Source organism: Martes martes (assembly GCF_963455335.1).
Source record: "Martes martes genome assembly, chromosome: 16".
NCBI lineage: Eukaryota > Metazoa > Chordata > Mammalia > Carnivora > Mustelidae > Martes > Martes martes.
Window position 1 is genome coordinate 54,619,768 of NC_137904.1, and position 19,094 is coordinate 54,638,861.

The 19,094-nt window shown below is 42.9% G+C and overlaps 1 protein-coding gene across 1 annotated transcript in view; it reads left to right on the forward strand.

Annotated features, from left to right (window-relative positions):
* MAP2K6 (mitogen-activated protein kinase kinase 6) overlaps positions 1–19,094 on the forward strand; it is a 119,694-nt gene that overhangs the window by 67,692 nt on the left and 32,908 nt on the right. The window contains exons 2-4 of the mRNA XM_080826871.1: positions 8,581–8,647; positions 17,801–17,849; positions 18,435–18,548. Of these exons, the coding sequence (XP_080682997.1) occupies positions 8,581–8,647; positions 17,801–17,849; positions 18,435–18,548 (230 nt within the window). The remainder of the gene's footprint in view (positions 1–8,580; positions 8,648–17,800; positions 17,850–18,434; positions 18,549–19,094) is intronic.

Sequence of the window (19,094 nt, forward strand, 5' to 3'; positions counted from 1 at the left end):
TCTGCTTTGGAACACCTTATCTGCCTTCTCCCCATTGCCCTCCCCATCGGGCCTGACTCTCCTCTTTCACTTAATTTCATGGAAGTGTGGAAAAGCCAAATTGCTACTATAACTGTGACCGCCACAACTGTTACTACTACCATTACCGCTTGTCTTCTGATCATCTGCACCTCTAATCCAGTAAGTTACCAAAGCTTAGCGGTTTTGCCTCCATAAAGTGTACGTGTTGTATTCATCAGTCAGATGGCTGTGGTCGCTGCCTCATACTTCTTGGGTGTAGAGCCTGCCCTGTCCATGGGTGGGACATGGGGGATGGCCTTGAAGAGCTTGTAGTCGGGTGCAAGGCATGAGCGAGCAGATGGGTTCAGTCAATCTGTTTAGGAAGGGGGCCATTGAAGATATGTCCTGACTACTGTGACCACACAGATGAGGAGCCTTTATTCTGTGTGTTTTTATGGGAGGCTCCCTGGAGGAGAACATGCTTGAACTTAGTGTTAAAGTTGACCAGACAGGGGATGACAGCATTCCAGGGAAAGTATGAGCAAACACCTGGAAGCTTAAAATACAAGGGGTATGTGTGTGTGTGTGTGTGTGTGTGTGTGTGTATCACACTTTCAAAATATTCTGCAGATATTAGATTCATCTTGTTACATTTTTTTTTTTTAAATGTGGATCACATGACATGATCTCCTCAATGGAACAACAGAGGACTCTTCTTCTCGAATCCGAAATTTAAAGATTATTAGTTATGGTCGTTCTGTCTTTGATTCTATGCTTTCAGCTTTGTCTGTACTCCCATCCTTCACTTTGTCTAAAGTAGACAACTCACAAGTTCTTTGAGTGTAGATAAGGCCTTCTCACCACCCCTGGGAGCTCATCCTTGTTCTTCTTAGAATCTCACAGTTGCATTTCCATGTTCTGGTTGTCAAAATCTTACCCATTATTCTTAAAAAATTTATAATGGAAACATTTAAATATGGAAAAAGAAGATCTATGAGTCCAGTCAATCCTCGTGTACCCTTAAATTCTACCAGTGATCAAAGGACCACTGAAAAATACCACTTCCCCTGTGAGATCTTTTTTTTTCTTTTTCTTACATTTTGCTCTCCTGCTTTGAGCCTCCTGTGTATTCATGATGTGGTATTTATCGTGTCTTATCACATCTACTCTGATATTATAGGAACTGGTTTTTCTTATCGCCTGACCCTTTCAAAGAAGAATTTGTAGCTTCATGATCTTTTTGCTCCTTGCAGTGTCTTCTTGGGTGAATTATTAACAGCTTTGGCTCAAAGATAGAGATAGCCTAGTGAGGAACTTCATTTGGAATTTCTTCTTAGCCACAAAGATCTGATTGGGGGTGGGGGTGGGGGGGCAAGTACCAGGAACTGGGCGGGAAGTGACCCTGTCATCATCTAGAAAGAAGCGGTGAAAAAGGAGACATGTTGCTTTACCTGCACACAGATGTTTCTGGGAGCTTTATTCATAGTTGCTAAAACTTGGAAGCAACAAAATGCCTGTCAGTAGATGAATGGATTAATGAACTATGGCACACTCAGACAATGGAATATTATTCAATGTTAAGAAGAAATGTGCCATTAAGCTGTGAAAAGACATGAAAGAACTTTAAAGGAATATCACGGAGTGAAAGAAGCCAGTCGGTATGATTCCAATTATATGACGTTCTGGAGAAGGCAAAACTATGGAGATGGTAGAAAGATATCAGTGGTTGCTAGGGGTTGGGGAGGGGGGCGGTGAATAGGCAAAGTACAGAGGAGTTTTAGGACAGTGAGGTTATAATGATATCCAGACATGTCTGTATGTGTCAGTATATGTCATATATCTCAGTATACATTTGTCCGAACCCATAGAATGTATAACAGCAGGAATGAAACCCAATGTAAACTATGGGCTCTGGGGTGAAAATGATGCACCAGTAAATTCATCAGTTGTAACAAACGCACCGCTCTGGTGGGGGATGTCAATTATGGGGAGGCTATGGATGTGTGAGGGTCGAGGGTCTAGGGAAAATCTCTGTACATTCCCTTCAATTTTGCTGTGAACTGAAAACTTCTTTCAAAAAAGAAGTCCTTGATAAAGAAAGATATGGATTCGAAAGCCTCACTGCTAGAGATCCCGAGTCTGGGGAGCCGAAATCATTCCCGTGGTCTGTGGGAAGCAAGAGAAGATGGTTCCAAATCGATGAGATGTTTGAAAAATGTAGTTAACACAAACAACCTAAGAGAGGAAGAACAGAGAGGAGGACATCTTAAGATATAAGCTGCCCGTACAGGGAACATTCTATTTAGCTCATATTAAAAAAAAAAAAAAAAAAAAAAAAAGAACAAACATGGAATGGAGAAAAGAAACTAGTACCTATTGGACACCTGTCATATGAGAGACTCTGCTAGATGTCTTCACACATGTTATGTCAGCTGATCCTCTCAGTGACCCAAGTCTCTCATCTCCCATTAGCGGGTGTGAAAACAGTTTAAGAAACGTTTTTCAGGCTCACCATGTTCATAAGGGGCATAACTCGGATTTAAAATGAGGTCTATTGGTGTTAAGTTTGTGCTATTTTTACTCCTATCTCTTTCTTTCCTTACCCCCTCCCTTCCTTTCTTCTTTCTTTGTTTCTTTCTTTCTTGAAGGGCTCAATACTAATGTTCAAAATAGTTGGGAGAAGAACAAATATTCGGTCAGCAACCATTTAGGATTTGTAGGCACTGAGCAGAATCGATGCCGTGATGGAACGTGTATTGGAAAGATAGGTGCTAAACAAGTCATCAGTGCAGAAGTAACCACAGAAAGGCAACCATAAAGGAATGTGGGATTGCGAGGCATGGTATGAGGAATGTAGATGGAGGATAGTCATGGAGATCCATTTGAGACTGATTGGACATTTAAAAAAATGGTTTAAGTGGTTAGTTTTTTAAAAATTTATTAAATTTTAGAATTTTAATTCCAGTATAGCTGACGTACAGTGTTATATTGTTTCAAGTGTACAATGCCGTGTTTCGATGACTTTATGCATTACCCAGTGCTCATCACGAGTGTCCTCCTTTATCCCTACCACCGATTTCTCCCACTTTCAAACCATCAGTTTGTTCTTTGAGTGAAGGGTCCGTTTCTTGGTTTGTACCTCTCTCTCTTTTCCCCTTTGTGTATTTTGTTTCTTAAATTCCACAAATGAGGGAAATCTGTGACTTATTTCACTTCGCATTATACTCTCTAGCTCCAGCCACGTGGTTACAAATGGCAAGATTTCATTCTTTCATATGGGTAGGTCGTATTCCATTATGTGTGTATATATACGCCACGTCTTCTTTATCCATTGATCTACCGATGGACAGTCAGGCTGCTTCCATAACTTGGCTATTATAAATAATGCTGTGATAAACATAGGGGTGGGTATATCCTTTTGAATTGATGTTTCTGTAGTCTTTAGGTAAATACCCAATGGTGCAATTACTAGATTGTAGGCTAGTTCTATTTTTAGGTTTTTGAGGAACATTCGTACTGTCTTCCAGAGTGGCTGCACCTTTTTGCCTCCCCATCAACAGAGGCAGGGTGGACATTTTACACTAAAATGTCAGAGGTTCAGTAAAGTGCCCTGAGTTCACATTCTGCATGAGATGCTGAAATATGAAAGCTGGAGGTGTGGACCGTGACCTACAAGGAATGTTCAGGAAGGTCTGGGAGGGTTCTGCAGGGCATGGGATAAAAGAGCTGGGTATGGAAGTCTGGGCTCCTGTCTGCAAGAGGGCTTCTAAGCAGAGGCAACACAAAAATTAAAAGGCAGGGTCCCAGGAAATCCCTCTCCCTCCTTGAAATCCAAATGACTGTACGTCTTAACCTGAGCTTGTCAGCTTTCTTTCTCCAAATTTTATGTGATTGTGCAGAATGTTGGCGTGTTGGCAGGAGTCTCAGTGGTGGGTGAGATCCAGTGGTTGGGGGGAACAGGAGCATCTGTGTCCTTGCTGTGGTCAAGCCGGCTTCCTTCCTGCACTCCCTCCTCTCGGCCCCTCCCTGTTAGTTGCTTTGCATCTGATCATCGCAATTTAATAACATCGAATAACACTCCTTTGCCCATTTCAGTGCCAGCTGCCCCGGGACTTGAGCCTAGATGCGAGTATTAAGGAGAGGGCAGCCAAGGCCTCCAGGTTGCCAGGGACTTGGCTGGAAATCCCGTTCACACTGGGAAAGAGATTTTGAAAATAAATTTGGCGCCGGAAGCCATGCCAGCCTTTTGTAAAGCTGTGTCAATAATCATAAACCCTCATCGTCACGCCCCTCGCACCCCCACCTCTGGGCCAAGCTGACCAATAGGTAGGCATCCGCCTATGCTCACGATGCCACCTTCTGTGGACCCTGGGGGATCCTCTTGCTGTTTGGGTTGGCTCCGGAGCACCATCTTCTGTTTTATGTAATAAGACACATGAGAGAAGCTCTTTGTGCACAGGCTGTCCGCGTGGGTACTGAGCAAGAGGTCGCGCGGACCCCATCATTTTCAGTATGGTTGAAGCTAGCGAACATTTCTGCGGCCTGGGAAATGTTGATTAACTCTTGGCAAGGTTTTTGTTTTCCGGTGCCATTTTTGCTCCCAGCCAGGATTATCATGACCCAGCTTTGGTTTTAAGATGAAGTTTGCAAATATATGTGTGTGGTGCGGCTCCGTTTTCAGAGAAAACAAGCCAGGGTGTGGCACGGGGCTGATGTCATGTAGATCTGCAAGCGCTCGCTCACGCCAATGAGGCTTGGCCTGTGCGGATGGCACCAACCGGGGGCCACGCTTGTCGAGGTCTGTAGGAGCACACGGGTGTTCAGTCCTTCTGAGAAGGTTGTTGCTAGCCAGGGACCCAGCCTGGAGCCTGCTTTCTGATATATTTTTTGTATTTGCTTTAGACTCTCAGGGGAAAGGGCCATTCACATACTTGAGCACGGTGTTGTATTATTTACATCGCTTCCCCTGATACTTTTGTTTGTTTGTTTTTACAGAGAGAGAGAGAGATCACAAGTAGGCAGAGAGGCAGGCAGAGAGAGGGGGAAGCAGGCTCCCTGCTGAGCAGAGAGCCCGATGCGGGGCTCGATCCCAGGACCCTGAGATCATGACCTGAGCCGAAGACAGAGGTTTAACCCACTGAGCCACCCAGGTGCCCCTTGTTTTTGTTTTTTAACGTGGTGTTAAATGTTAGCATCAGGTGTTGGCAGCCTTGTTGGGGGAACAGATTGCTTTGAAATCAACACAGCTGGAAACTGACCACGTATTGTTGTACTTTCTCTTTAGAAATGAAAGAGGCATTTATAGAAAGGCAGGAAAAGGCAGGACTGTCCAGAGTTGCTTTAGAGATGTATTTTCTTCCAAGCCTGGTTTAACGATGAATGTCACGCCTCGGTGTCCAAACGGACCCACTCTCCTTTCTTTGTGAAGTTGCGGTCTGTTGGGAACAATAAACTCGAGAGGTTTGCCGCAGTCCGTGCTTGGGAGGGCGGAGTCTATTCAAAGCTGCCTCTTTCTGCTGAAGTGTGGTGTTCTGCGAGCCTTGCCTGCCGCCTTGAAAACCTCATCAGAGTCACTCCCGGCCTCTCACTGGGCTCCCCTTTCAGGGATGGGCAAGTAAGTGAATTATGGAATTTTGGTGCCCGTGTCTGTGATTTTTGATTTGATGCGCTGTCGAAAATGAAGGCAGGGTGGATTCTGACCGTGTCGTTCGGCCGGGTTTTGTGTCTCCTGCAAATATTTTTCTTGTTGGTGTCCGAAGAGAGGCAGGAGCCTTCTCTCTCACATCTTGGGGACTTTGTTTTTGTCTTGGTCATTTATTCCTTTAGCCTCTGTGCCAAAGACTTCTCTCTCTCTCTCTCTTTCATACTCTTTCTTTGCAGAGACGTTTTAATGATTTGTGGAGTCATAGTATAATCATGAGTTGCTAATCGTCAGTTGCTAGGGTAGAATAATTCATTGCTCTCTCTCTCTTTTTTTTTCCAAAGATTATTTATTTGTTTATTTGACAGAGAGAGATCACAAGGAGGCAGGAAGGCAGGCAGAGAGAGAGAGAGGAGGAAGCAGGATCCCTGCCGAGCAGAGAGCCCAATGTGGGGCTCGATCCCAGGACTCTGGGATCATGACCCGAGCTGAAGGCAGAGGCTTTAACCCACTGAGCCACCCGGGCGCCCCAATTGCTCTCTTTTTCAAAGGCAGTTTTCCCCACAAATAGCTATCTCTCTGGCCATCTCTCTTGTAAGAACTGAGTTAGAAATGAAGAAGAGAGAGGTGTAGGAATCTCAGAGTAACTTCTGCTTTTGGTTTGCTTACGTGGCAACGGGGGAGCCTTTTTCCGAGGCAAAATATATTTTACCTTTATTTTGTTTTAACGGAGAAGACGACAGGGTTGTGTCTGCTGGGATTACTGGAATTACCTGTCACCTGTGTTGGAACAGAGATGTAGTCATCTAGACAAATGGAATTTGTCATGCATTCCTCATGAGGGTGTTTAAAATAGCATCCTCCGGCTCTTTGACTCAAGCCCATTGAGAGGAATTGTAGGAATTGGGCCACACATCTATTGGGATTTTCACCATCAGCCCCAGCCCTTAGCACTGTTCTGGGTAAGACAGCACAGCTCTCTCTATATCCACCATATGTCTGGACAAGGCTGTATGTATCGTGTAACTGATTAACTTAGTAACATGTTCCGAGCGACCATCTGAACTCCAGGAGGACGAAAGTAAACAGTGAGTTTTGAATCTTACAAAATACATAGATGAGCCCAAAGGAGGAGACCACTGAGAAGTCCTGTGACAATGGAGGTGGACCCGAAAGGCTTTCTCTGTGTTGGCTACTGCCAAGCATATTTCTCCGTGGCTTTATACGTAGCTTGGCAGAATTGATCTTGATTCTGGATTTTGAAGGGATAGAAAAAAAGAGTCAATTACACATTATCTTGGACTGAGATAATCTGACCAGTTCTTCTCATGAATTTCTTAAGTGACTTATTTTTTTTTTTTAATGAGACTGTACAGATTCGTTCTCTAAGTGATTATAATTAACAGCTACGTAAGACATGTCTGTGCTCTTCCATATGTGATAGCTCATGGCTCTCCTCTCCAGCCCGTGAGGTAGGCATGAGTATCATTTCCCCATTTTTACAGTTGAGGATATCGAGAGGGTCAGGTGAAAAGTGACTCCGGAGGTCACGTGGTGAGTGAAGTGCCGGACGTAAGCTGGGTTTTTAAAAGCTCATCACCGCATGCTCCCTTCCCCCGCTCTCTCTGGTCATCCTTGAACTGCTTCCATCGTAGAATAGGGGCATGAGCTCCGGACTGGGTGTTAGAGACCTGGATTCTGATTCTGACCCGGTCATCGCTAGCTCTATGATGTCGAGCCATCACTGACGTCTTTGGATGTCATCTTCCCGCAAGGAGAAGATGTCTTTGATGTCTTAAGTCTCTTTGCACGTTGAGACTCTCTCTCCCAGGCCTTGCCCAGGGCTGGTGTCAGGGCTCTAATGCGCCCCAGCGATGCAGAGAAGAGGGGAGGGAGAAAAGGCAGAACCGTCAGCGTTTTTAGCCAGCTCTGCTTTGGTTTCCCCGGCCAAGCATGAAGATACCCAGGATCTCCTTGGGTGAGGAATATCTTGGGTCCTTAAGAGCCTACTCAGATTCCCGAGCTGGTGTATCTCAGTCTGTTCCTGAGAGAGGGGAAGGGACAGGAGGAGAGGAAGAGAGAGAATCTTAAGCAGATTCCTCATCCAGCGCCGAGCCCGATCACACGACCTTGAGCCGAAATCAAAGAGTTGGACGCTTAACCGCCTGAGCCACCCAGGTGCCCCATCAGCCTGTTCGTTTGTATCCATCAACAAAATTATTTGAGCCAAACTCTCTGTAGTTTCAGTCCAGGGATGAGCACATGGCTTACATTCCCACCCGGTCCCTGAAGAAGCGATCACCTCCTCGCACGAGCCCATCTGTTACCGTATTCCTTTCTGAAACAGGGTAAAGTGTAAATAAATACTACTCTCTCCCTCTTTTAGGTGTTTCTGCTTATGGCAAGTCGTTGACAGATACGGTCCGGGCGGAAGAGTGGGAAGGCATTCTTTATTCTCCCTCCATAGTTAAATCTACCAGTTGTTTACAGATCAAATGAGAGAATTGTAAGATACTGAAATAAGGGTGCTGATATCAGACTGACATTAAAAAGGGGAAAAAATCTATAGCCGACACCATCTACCGGTTCTGTTCTTATGTACAAGAAAGAACGGAGAAGTTGGAATGACCACCTCTCAGCCGGGAGGAAAGGGCAGCTCTCCTGGGTAAAGAGAGTTAGCGTTCTGATACTGGTATTTTCATCCTTAAGTGACCAAGAACCTCATCCACGAGCACGGTCTGCATTTGGGGAAGGTGTGCTCTGCCCGGTGCTTGGGTGCTCGGCACTCACAGACCTCCTGGGCGGGACGTGGTTTTCTGCATGAGGAGATGAGAGCTACATGTTCCCAGGCTAGCCCCTTGCTTCGGCTGCAGCATCTCCGTTCCCACTCTCATGCTGTGATTTCGACCTTAACGTTATCCTTGTGTTTCTCCCCATAGGCAGGAAGCGAAACCCTGGCCTTAAAATTCCAAAAGAAGCGTTTGAACAACCTCAGCCCAGTTCCACGTAAGTTGGCAAGATCGTCGTCTTAATCCAAACACTTCCCTTTTTCAGGGAAGGGGGGTTCATTTTTGGACTGATGAGCAATGCCTTGACTATGGGAATCACTGTTAGAAAGAAGAGCCCTTTGGAGGGGGGAGCCATGTGCTTGCTGTTCTGAGACCTGAAATAATCAGGTCGGTCCGTCTGTATTGAATGAGTAGCTTCGAACTCAGCCTCTTACATTACTGGCTGGCCGAAAATTGAGTGTCACAAATGCATTTGGCAGATGGGGTCCCATGGCGTTCAGAGAGGTCCCTGGATCTGGATTTTTTGCCTTTTCGGTATAGACTTGAGCAAATCAGCAAATCCCTGGGAGAACCAGTACTGTAAAGCTGGAGTAGAGATGGGACGCTGGTATTTGGTAAGGACTCACTATCCCGACACCTCAGTTCTGTCCCATATAAATAGAAGGCAAAATGAGGTAAAGGAACCTTTTTTTAGGGCTGTGGCCCAAATCCCTAAGTGAGCTCAGGTCCTGGTGAAGCAGGATACCCTCTCCCTTAGCCTCCCTCTTACTTCTTTTTCTCTCTGTGGGGTGGTGAGGGTACCTCCTATCCAGTTGGGGGTATGACCACCTTTCAAAGCTTCTGCTTGGGAGGAATGGAAATTGCAAGGAAAAAAAAGTCACCACAGAAGTTCTCCAGAGGCAGCGCAAGCATAGGGAAAGGCCATCCCCATGGAAGCTTGAGTTTTCAAGGCCGTTGGTCAGCTCTACAACAGTGCCTCCCTTTCTAAAGGTTTTTGACCTTAAGCACGATCCGTCCTATCAGAAAGTGCACCTTCTAGTGATGGAATGTTCTAGTAAAGATGATCACGTCTACTGTAAGACTTCGTTGAGGCAGTTGGCTATTCCCTGCAGTGGTATGAACAAACGTCCCGCTCAAGAACCTCTAAGTACAGAGCGAAAGTACACTCCTCCGGGTTCAGCTCTGTAGCTCGAGGGCCAAGCTCACCTTAGAGGGTCCTTTCCTGAGGCTGTAGCAGGAGGTTCTTTCCATATCTGTTATCGAGATTGCTGTTTTTGGTGGGTTTTGTTTTTGTTTTTGGTTTTTTTTGTTGTTTGTTTGTTTTTCCTGTGGACCTATGACCTGTGTAATTCATAACATCTCCTCTCGATTGGTTTCTCAAGAGTTTAGGCTCAAACATGTTACTTCCCTGTAGTATCTGTATAGGTCTCTCTGTGATATACTTTTAAAACTTTTCAACTTGAAATTATTGTAGATTCACGGGAGACGACAAAGAAATGCGTAGGGAAGTCTCATGTACCCTTCCCCTAGGTTGTGTCCTCCCCTCCAAGTTCACATCTTAACACAGCTGCAGCCCAGTATCAAAACAGAGTGGCGTTGGTGCAAACCATAGAACGTATTCAGCTCTCACCGTTACTCTTCTAAGTACCCATGGGTGTGTGTGTGTATGTGTGTGTGTGTGTAGCTGTATGCAATTTTATCACATGTGTAGCCTTAGGGAACCACTACCATAATCAAGATACTCAATTGTATCAACACCACAAGATTCTCTGATGTTATTCTCTTACAGTCGTACCCGCCTCTAACCCCCAGCCCTAATCTCTGGCAACCACTCCTCTGTTCCCCATTTCCACCTTGTTGTCTCATGGTTGCTACCTGAACTGAATCATTCACCTCCTTTTGGAGACTCTGGCTTTTCCATGCAACATAGTTTCCTCAAAGTTCATTCAAGTTGTTGCATGATCAGTAGTTCTTCCCTTGTTATTGCTGAATCCATTCCATGGTATGGATACACCGCAGTTGGTGGAACCCTTTTAGCCTTTGAAGGAGATATGGGTAGTTTCCGGTTTGGGGCTGTTGTGACGAGAGCGAGTTCCTGAGTGACACTAAATCTTATTTCCCTGGGACATGTGTCCAGTAGGGCAATTGCTGGGTTATTCAGTAAATCCATTTTTGAAACAACTTCCAAGATGTTTTCCAGAGTGGTTGTACCATTTTACATTCTTACTGGCAGTTTGAGAAAGATCCAGTTTCTCTGCAGCCCTGCCAACATTAACACTATTTTCCTTTTTAGTCATTCTGTTTTTTTTAAACTTACTTATTTATTTGTGTGTGAGAAGGAGAAAGTGCAAGTTGGGGGGAGGGGCAGAAGGAGAGGGAGTGGGAGAACCTTAAGCAGACTCCACACCCGACTTGGAGCCCAGTGCAGGGCTTGATCTCACAACCCTGAGATCATAAGCTGAGCTGAAATTAGAAGTCGGACACTTAACTGACTGAGCCACCCAGGTGTCCCATTAGCCATTCTGATAGATATAGAATGATCTATCATTACAGTTCTCATTCTTATTTCTGTAATGGCTCATGATGCTGAATATTTTTAGGTGTTTATTTTCCATCCATATATCTTTGATGGTGAAATGTCTGTGTACGTCTTTGCCTACTTCCTAATTAGATTACTTTTTTAAATGTTGAGTTTTGAGAGCTCTTTCTATATTCTAGACACAAGGCGTTTGTCAGATATGTGATTTAAAAACATTTTCTCCCAGTCTACAGTTTGTCTCTTCATCCTTTTATTTTGATGAAATCCCATCTAGCAATTTTTCCTCTGATGGGTCATGGTTTCGGTGACAATTTTAAGAACCCATTGCTTCATACTTTGTTCCTGTTTTTCAAAATAATTTTGGCTAATTTGGGCCTTTCCCCTTTCCATATTAGTTTTAGAATCAGCTTGTTTATGTCTACAAGTGTATTTGCTGAGGTTTTGGTAGGAATTATGTGTAACCTTTAGATCAATTTGGGGAGAATTAATGTCTTAACTACACCGAGTCTCCTAATCCATAAACCTGGTAGATTTCTAGATTTTCTTCGATGTCTTTCATCAGTATTTTGTAGTTTTTATCATATAGACTCACTACAGTAGGGTTTGTTAAGATTTATACCTACATATTTCATTTTGTAGGGAGCAACTGTAAATGGTACTCCATTTTAAATTTGGAGGTTTCTACCTGTTAAGGATCAGTATATAGAAATGCAGTAGATTTTTCTGTATTGTTCTTATAGCCTATGACCATACTGAATTCACTTAGTGGTTCTAGGAGCATTTTGTAGATTCTGTGTGTGTGTGTGTGTGTGCGTGTGTGTGTGTGTTTGTAGGGTCTTTATAGAGTTTTCTATGTAGACAATCATGCTACCTGCAAATAGAGACAGTTTTCTTTCTTCCTTTCCCAACTGTATTTTTAGAAACTTTCATTATTTTTTTGCTTTATTTCAGTGGTAGGAATGTCCAGTTCCATGTCAGATAAGATTGGTGAGGACAAGCAACCTTGCTTTGTTGTTAGAGGGAAAGCGTTCAATCTTCTACCATTAAGCATAATGTTAGGTTTTTGTAGACTGAGGCTTGAAAAAGTTCCTCTCGAGTTGTGAGGTACTGAGGGTTTTTATTGTTAATGCGTGTTGAATTTTGTTAAGTGCTTTTTTGTGCATCACTTGACGTGATTGTAGGTTTTTCTTCTTTGTACTGTTGATATAGATTACATTGTGATTGATTTTTGAATGTTAAACTAGCTTTGCATACCCCAAATAAATTCCACTTGGTTGTGGTACTTTTTAAAAAATACATTGTTGGATTCAATCTGTTGAAGTTTTGTTGAGGATTTTTGTGTCTATGTTCATGAGATATATTGGTCTGTAGTGGGTTGTTTTGGGTTTTTCTTTCTTTCTTTTTTTTTTTTTTTTTTTTTTTCTTACTGTGTGCTGTTATTTCTTGGTTTTGACATTAAGGTAATATTGGCCTCATAAAATGAATTGGTAAGAGTTTCTTCTGTTTTTTGTTGTTGTTGTTTTGTTTTTTCCTGGTAGGTACATAAAATCTGTATTAATTCTTTTAAAAAAATGTTTGCTACAATTCTCCAGTGAAACAAAATGAGCCAATGTATTTCTTACTTTTTCTGGGACTTTTACAATACAGAATTAATCTCTGTGATAGTTACAGGGCTATTCAGATAACCTATTTCTTCAAGCTTGGTTAGTTTCTGGTTTCCAAGGAATTGGTCCATTCCTTCTAAGTTGTTGAATTTATAAGAGTAACGTTGTTTATAGTATTTCCCGATTATTCTTCGAATGGCTATAGGACATGTTGTGATATCCTATTTTTTCCTGAGACTGGTAATCTGTGCCTTCTCTTGTAATCTGTGTCAGTCTTGGTGGAGGTTTATCAATATTATTGATATTTTAAAACATTTTATGTATGTATGTATTAATTTAGAGAGTGCATGTGCGAGGGGGGAGGGGCAGAGAGAGAAGGAGAGGGAAGCTTAAGCAGACTCCCCGCTGAGCACAGAGCCCCGCTTCGGGCTCGATTTCACACCTTGAGCTCAAGACCTGAGCCGAAATCTGGAGTTGGATGTTCAACCGATGGAGCCCTCCAGATGCCCTTTATTTTGGGGTACATTCTCACGTCCCCCTCCCACTTGTCTTACATTCCTTCCTTTTAAATTTTTAGCCCTCATTTCCTTCTAATTTATATTTTCCGTATTTTATGAATTTTATGAAAGCCACCATAAATCCTACCTTCATGTAAACAAATGAGTAAAAACCTACACAATGATAAACCTAGTTTCTGTGCTGTCTTTCCCTCACATGGCAGAATAAACTTTAAATTGTATTTTCTTTTTCACTGCATAAAGCCAAGGGCATCACTTTATTGTTGTAGAGCAGACCACTCTAGCTCACGGGGAGCCTTATTAGCAGTAGTAGTATTTTAATCCCAATGCTTATATTCGTAGACCTAAAGAAGTAGCTTCCACATTTTGTGTTTTTCTTGGCAATTTTTAGGGGGTTGGCTTGGTGACTCGTACCATTTATACCCTGCCTTCTTCTGCTGTACGACACAAAAATAAATATCCTGGGACAGAGCGCCATTCTTCCTGGTTCTGTGTGTGGTCCCTCTGCTGGAGCTCTTTCTCTGAGTAACTGATGCCAATGTGTCTTGGCTCAGGTTTCTGAGCTGTCCCCGGTACTTGATTGGCAGCAGCTAATTCTGAACTGATTCCATGCTCGTGAATATTATTCTAGTTAACCCTCCCAAGAAGCTCGGGAGGCAGTTATTCTTACTCTTACTTGATAAGTTGGAGAACGGACCTGTACAAGGTCAGGTGCTCAGAGCAGTCAAGCAGCACCTCATGGGTAAGAGTTCAAGCTCTGGCTAGAATGCCTAGGTTCGCATTTGGGATCTAAACTTCACTAGTTGAATTCCTTAGGTGAATTCCCTAACCCTACTAAGCTGTAGTTTTCCCTTCTGAAAAATGGGAATAAATAATGATGTGGTTGCTGGGAAGAGTAGGCGTCATCATCCATATTAAGTGTCTAGCCCAGTGCCTGTCCCATTGTACCTTCTCCAGGAAGGTTGCTCCAAGTGTTGTTGCTGTTATTATTATGAATCCACTTAATAATTATTCATGATGCTTATTATATAGTGGAAGAGCTGGCATACAAAGTCAGGGCTCTCCGACTTTCAGGGATATGTTCTGAGCCACACGTCAGACGGGTCAAGTGTGTGATCAAACCGTCTGTGGCTGGTAAAACAAGAGGCTAGTTTACTGGCTGTGGCTAGTAAGACATCACTTCAGCAGTTGAGAAGATAAAATTGTGAGGCTCTGGGTTCTAATTTTGCCAGGTCTTTGAATGACTTTAAGTTATTTAGTCTTTCTCTTTGTCAACTCTTCCCATTGAGGTAGAGTTGTGTAAATTAAAGAAGATATTTCATAGGAAGGGTCTGGCACAGTCTCTGGCCCAAGTACATGCTTAATAAATATTGTCAAATAGATGAATAATAGTTGTCATCATAACCAGTAAACTGATTACTTATTACTTAGAATTACAAATAAATAATTATTATAATAAAAGCTAAAACTCGTTCGTATAAAAGCTAATAGTATGCATGGAGCACTGGGAGTGGTGCATAAACAATGAATGCTGGAACACTGAAAAGAAATAAAATAAAATAAAATGGAAAAAAAAAAGCTAATACTAGGGGCGGTGGCTTAGGTCATGATCTCAGGGTCTGCTCTGCGAGGAGCCTGCTTCAGATTCTCTCTCCCTCTGCCTCCTATCCCTGCTCATGCGGCTCTCTCTCTCTTTCTCAAAAACAGACAAACAAACAAACAAAAACAAAAAAAATCTAATACTAGGTGACCTTTGGAGCACCTTTGACCTTCCAGGGAAGGAATTTCGTAATAAGCGTGTTTCTTTCCCCAGAGGAGTAAAATACTGAATAAGCAACAGAGAACTTATACCCACAGTTTAACCTCCTGCAGAGACTCAGTGCTCCAGGCAAACTAATATGCCTAGCCCTGGACCAGAACACAGTGTCAGCTAATCTAATACGAGCTGTCAGTTTTGGCCCCATCATTTGATGCTTTTGGCAGACCTGTTGAGCCCAAGGGCCTCAGGCATGGGTGCGTTAATTGTTTTCATTAGAGGGGGCCTGGGTGTTGGGAGTAGGTTCCTTGGATTCAATCAGACTTGGACTGAAATCATGGCCTTACCACTTGGGAACAAGGTAGTTAAACTCTGGGCCAGATGGTTTCTCATCTGGACCATGGGAGTAATGATACTCATGAGAGAGAGTGTGTGGGTGCGTGTGTGTTCAAAGAATTAAATGAGATACAGGTAAAGCTTTGCACTCAGTTCAGCCTATATTCCTTTCACTTTAGGTCAAGACTGAGATTCAAGTGGCATGAGTTTTATTTTCAGCTCTGTTGGGCTGGAAGGCTTTAGCAAATCTCTGGGCTTTTCTGGTTTCCATTTTTCTCTTTCTGGAAAATGGCATGACCCCCCTCCTATTAGGTAGAGGCATATCCTGCAAGGTTAGTACAACGTTGGAGTTCAGCAAACTTTTTTTAACAAAGGCCAGCTAGTAAATATTTCAGGTTTACCTGGAGCCCAGTGGCCCCTGTCGGATGGTCCTCATCGTTTATTTTCCTACAACTTTTTAAACTTGAAAACAGCCATTCTTAGCTGGGCCACAGGTTGTAATTTGCAAAGCTGTGTCTGAGTATTGGAGTAGCAGAGCTGGAAGCCGTCTTACCCAATGCCCTCCTTGGATGGCAAGAAAATGGAGGTAGCCCCCCAAAACTAGTGCCCTTTCTGTTGCTTCCTCCTTTTTAAAAGGAAGAATGTGGACCAAATGCAAGAGATTTTTTTATTTATAATAGTCACACGTTTCAAGTAATAGTTGTCTTTCATGCAATGTTCCATTGCAGTTAGGACAAATCATCGATGATGAAAGAAAAATCGTTCTGGAAATTTGTAAGAATGAGAAATCAGATTTTTAGAAACGTAATCCCCTGGAAAGTATTTCTGAAGAAAAATCCCCTGCTCATAAACACAAGACATATAAAAACATCACTGGAGTGTACTGGGGTGTGTGTGTGTGTGAGTTTTCCTCTGTATCTATCCCTGCCAGTTCCTGGTTTTAAGTGAGTCTAGAAAAACTTTATTTTAGGTATTCTGTGCTTTTTAAAGGGATCTTGAGGTATGGGAAGGCTTGCCATTAAAACCTTAAATATATGTTTATGTTTATATGCCCGTTTTTTCCTTATTGCTTTATTTAGTTAGTTTTAGCAGAAGGGGCAGAATTATAACACAGTGAGCCCGGGGAAATGGCCAAGGGCTGGGATTCTTTTTTCCCTCCTATCTTCTTGCCTTCCTTCCAGTTTCCTTTGGATGATTCTAGAGACAGTTCTACATGGAATGTCCTTTTAGGGAGACCTGGGTCTCTTTGGTCACCTTTGATTCTGGCATTCCTGGGATTCTTTTTTTTTTTTTTTTTTTTTTTGTGCTGATACTTTCAGTGCCTTTATTTTAAGAAAATGCTTCTTGAAGCTCTTGGTTGGTTGCATGGCCAGACCAAACATCTTTCTCTAGGGTGGGTTGGTATCCACCCAGGTAGTATTGAAGTGGTGGAAATAAATGCACATGAGGGGACTGTATGCTTTCTCTATGGAGACACAAGATCAGCCAACCTCTGGCTGCTGAGATGACCCCCGGAGAGTGTGTGTGCTGTGTATGGAAGAAATGTCACAACTGTCTCAGGCAGTCTGAGAGCAGGAAGTATTCTGACCTGCAAACGAGGAGATCTGGGTTAATTGTGATCTTGGGCGAGTCACATCACCTCTCTGGGCATTTTTCCATCTATAAACATGAGGACTAGAGAGATTTGGAATTATTATGGTTTATGGATTTTGTGAATTAACATAACCATATGCTAATTATTAGGTTTTTTTTTTTTAAGATTTTATTTATTTATTTGATAGAGAGAAAAATCACAAGTAGTCAGGGAGGCAGACGGGGGGGTGGGGTGGGAAGCAGGCTCCCTGCTGAGCAGAGAGTGGGATTTGGGGCTCGATCCCAGGACCCTGAGATCATGACCTGAGCCGAAGGCAGAGGCTTTAACCCACTGAGCCACCCAGGTGCCCTAATTATTAGTTTTTCTTAAACAATAATGGGAAAATGTGGTGGAATAATTGGGCATATTGGTGCCAATGAAAGAAAAAAAAAGTTTGGGGCTTACTAAGAATAGTGTAATTATTTACATAATTCTTTACACCTAGCTCATATTTACTGGATATTTCCTGCATGCCGGCCATTGTGCTAAGCCCATTTTACTTGGAATATCTCAGGATATACTAATATCCTCATGTCATAGAAGAAATAGAAGCTCAAAGAGATTAAGTCATTATTCATTTTATTTGATTTTTTTTTGAAAGATTTCTTTATTTTAGAGAGAGAGCATGAGAGCGAGTGCAGGGTAGAGGTGGGTAGGAAGAGACAGAGGGAAAAGGAGAGAATCTTAAGCAGATTCCCCGCTGAGCACAGAGCCCAACTGGGGGCTCGATCCCACAACCTCGAGATCGTGACCAGAACCAAAATCAAGATCTGGATGCTCAACAGTCTGAGCCACCCAGGCACCCCGGAGATTAAGTCATTTAAACCCAAATATATTTTATTCCAAATCCTGCACTATTAACACTTTTACTGATGAACTTCAACTTAATCCTAAGGAAAACTCTCTCCAGTCATATACGATTTGGGAAGGGCATAGTTGACTAAATACCTCATGTCTTTTCTTTTCCCCTCTTTTCTTTCGTAGGCCACCTCGAGACTTAGACTCTAAAGCTTGCATTTCTATTGGAAATCAGGTAAGAAAAAAATATCACGTTGCCAGTTAATATCTTGACCATTTCCTAGGTATGCTTTCTGACTGGCCATTGGAAAATCTATTTTCCATAGCATGCCATCAGGGGATGGGTCACAGAGTTGGAGTTTAGCAGAAGTGGTGGGTGGCACTCTGGCTGTTTTGGGTGCCTTACTGAAATCAGGCTAGTGTCGCCCTGATGGAAAGTATTTGAGAGGAGTAGATGACTCGCTTTGGGGTGCATTCCTTAAAGTCCAAGGGTAGATCTAATTGCCATCAGTCAGCAAATGGATTAACTGTGTGAGGAAGGGGCTAAGGAGCCGCAGTGTAGGTAGCTCAAAGTGAGTTTAGAGCCGAGTTGGAGCTGGATGTCTGTACTGCTTGTGATGAGCAGGTGGCATACTCCACCAGTCTGAACATCTCCTGGTGCTTCCTGCTGGCAGTGGCTCCTTGGATAAAGCTTCTAGATCAGAAGCTTCTGGACCAGAAATAACCCTTAGAATGTTGGGGGAAGCCAGAGAGGGGACAAGGTAGTCTATGTCCTTACATTTTTTCTTTACTCTTATGTTATTACTTTTCTCTCTTGCAGAACTTTGAGGTGAAGGCAGATGACCTGGAACCCATAATGGAGCTGGGGCGGGGTGCGTACGGGGTGGTGGAGAAGATGCGACACGTGCCCAGTGGGCAGATCATGGCGGTGAAGGTAGAGTTGGCGCTCCCCAAACGTGTTCTGTCTGTGGCGTATAGGTTCATCCATCTCAACTGCAAATCAGTTCTTTTCGTAGAAGCAAAACAATCAGCAATGGGGTCAAACAAAGAAGGGTTATCTGTAGGGAACAATATTTCCCTCCAAATGTCTGGAAAATCCTTCCTTGGTATGAGTTGCATTTACTGGTCGTTCTTTTGTTTTGTTTTGTTTTGTTTTGTTTTTAACTGAAATCCAACCCCCTCCTTTTAACTTTTTTTGGAACCACCATGTCATCACACTTAAAAGAATTATCAGTACTTCTTTAATGTCATGGAATACTGGCTCCAAAATAAACTACCTTGATTATCACCTTTTTTTTTTTTTTTTTTTTTTTTTTTTGCTGGTTGATTGTTGAAGTCAAAATCCAAAGAAAAGTTCACATACTGCGTTTGATTGTTATGTCTCAAACATCTCTTTCATTCTAATATTCTGTTGCTTTTAAAGAATGATCCCCAAAAATCAGGAAATGAGGATTGAGGGAGAAAATTTTGTCCATTTGTG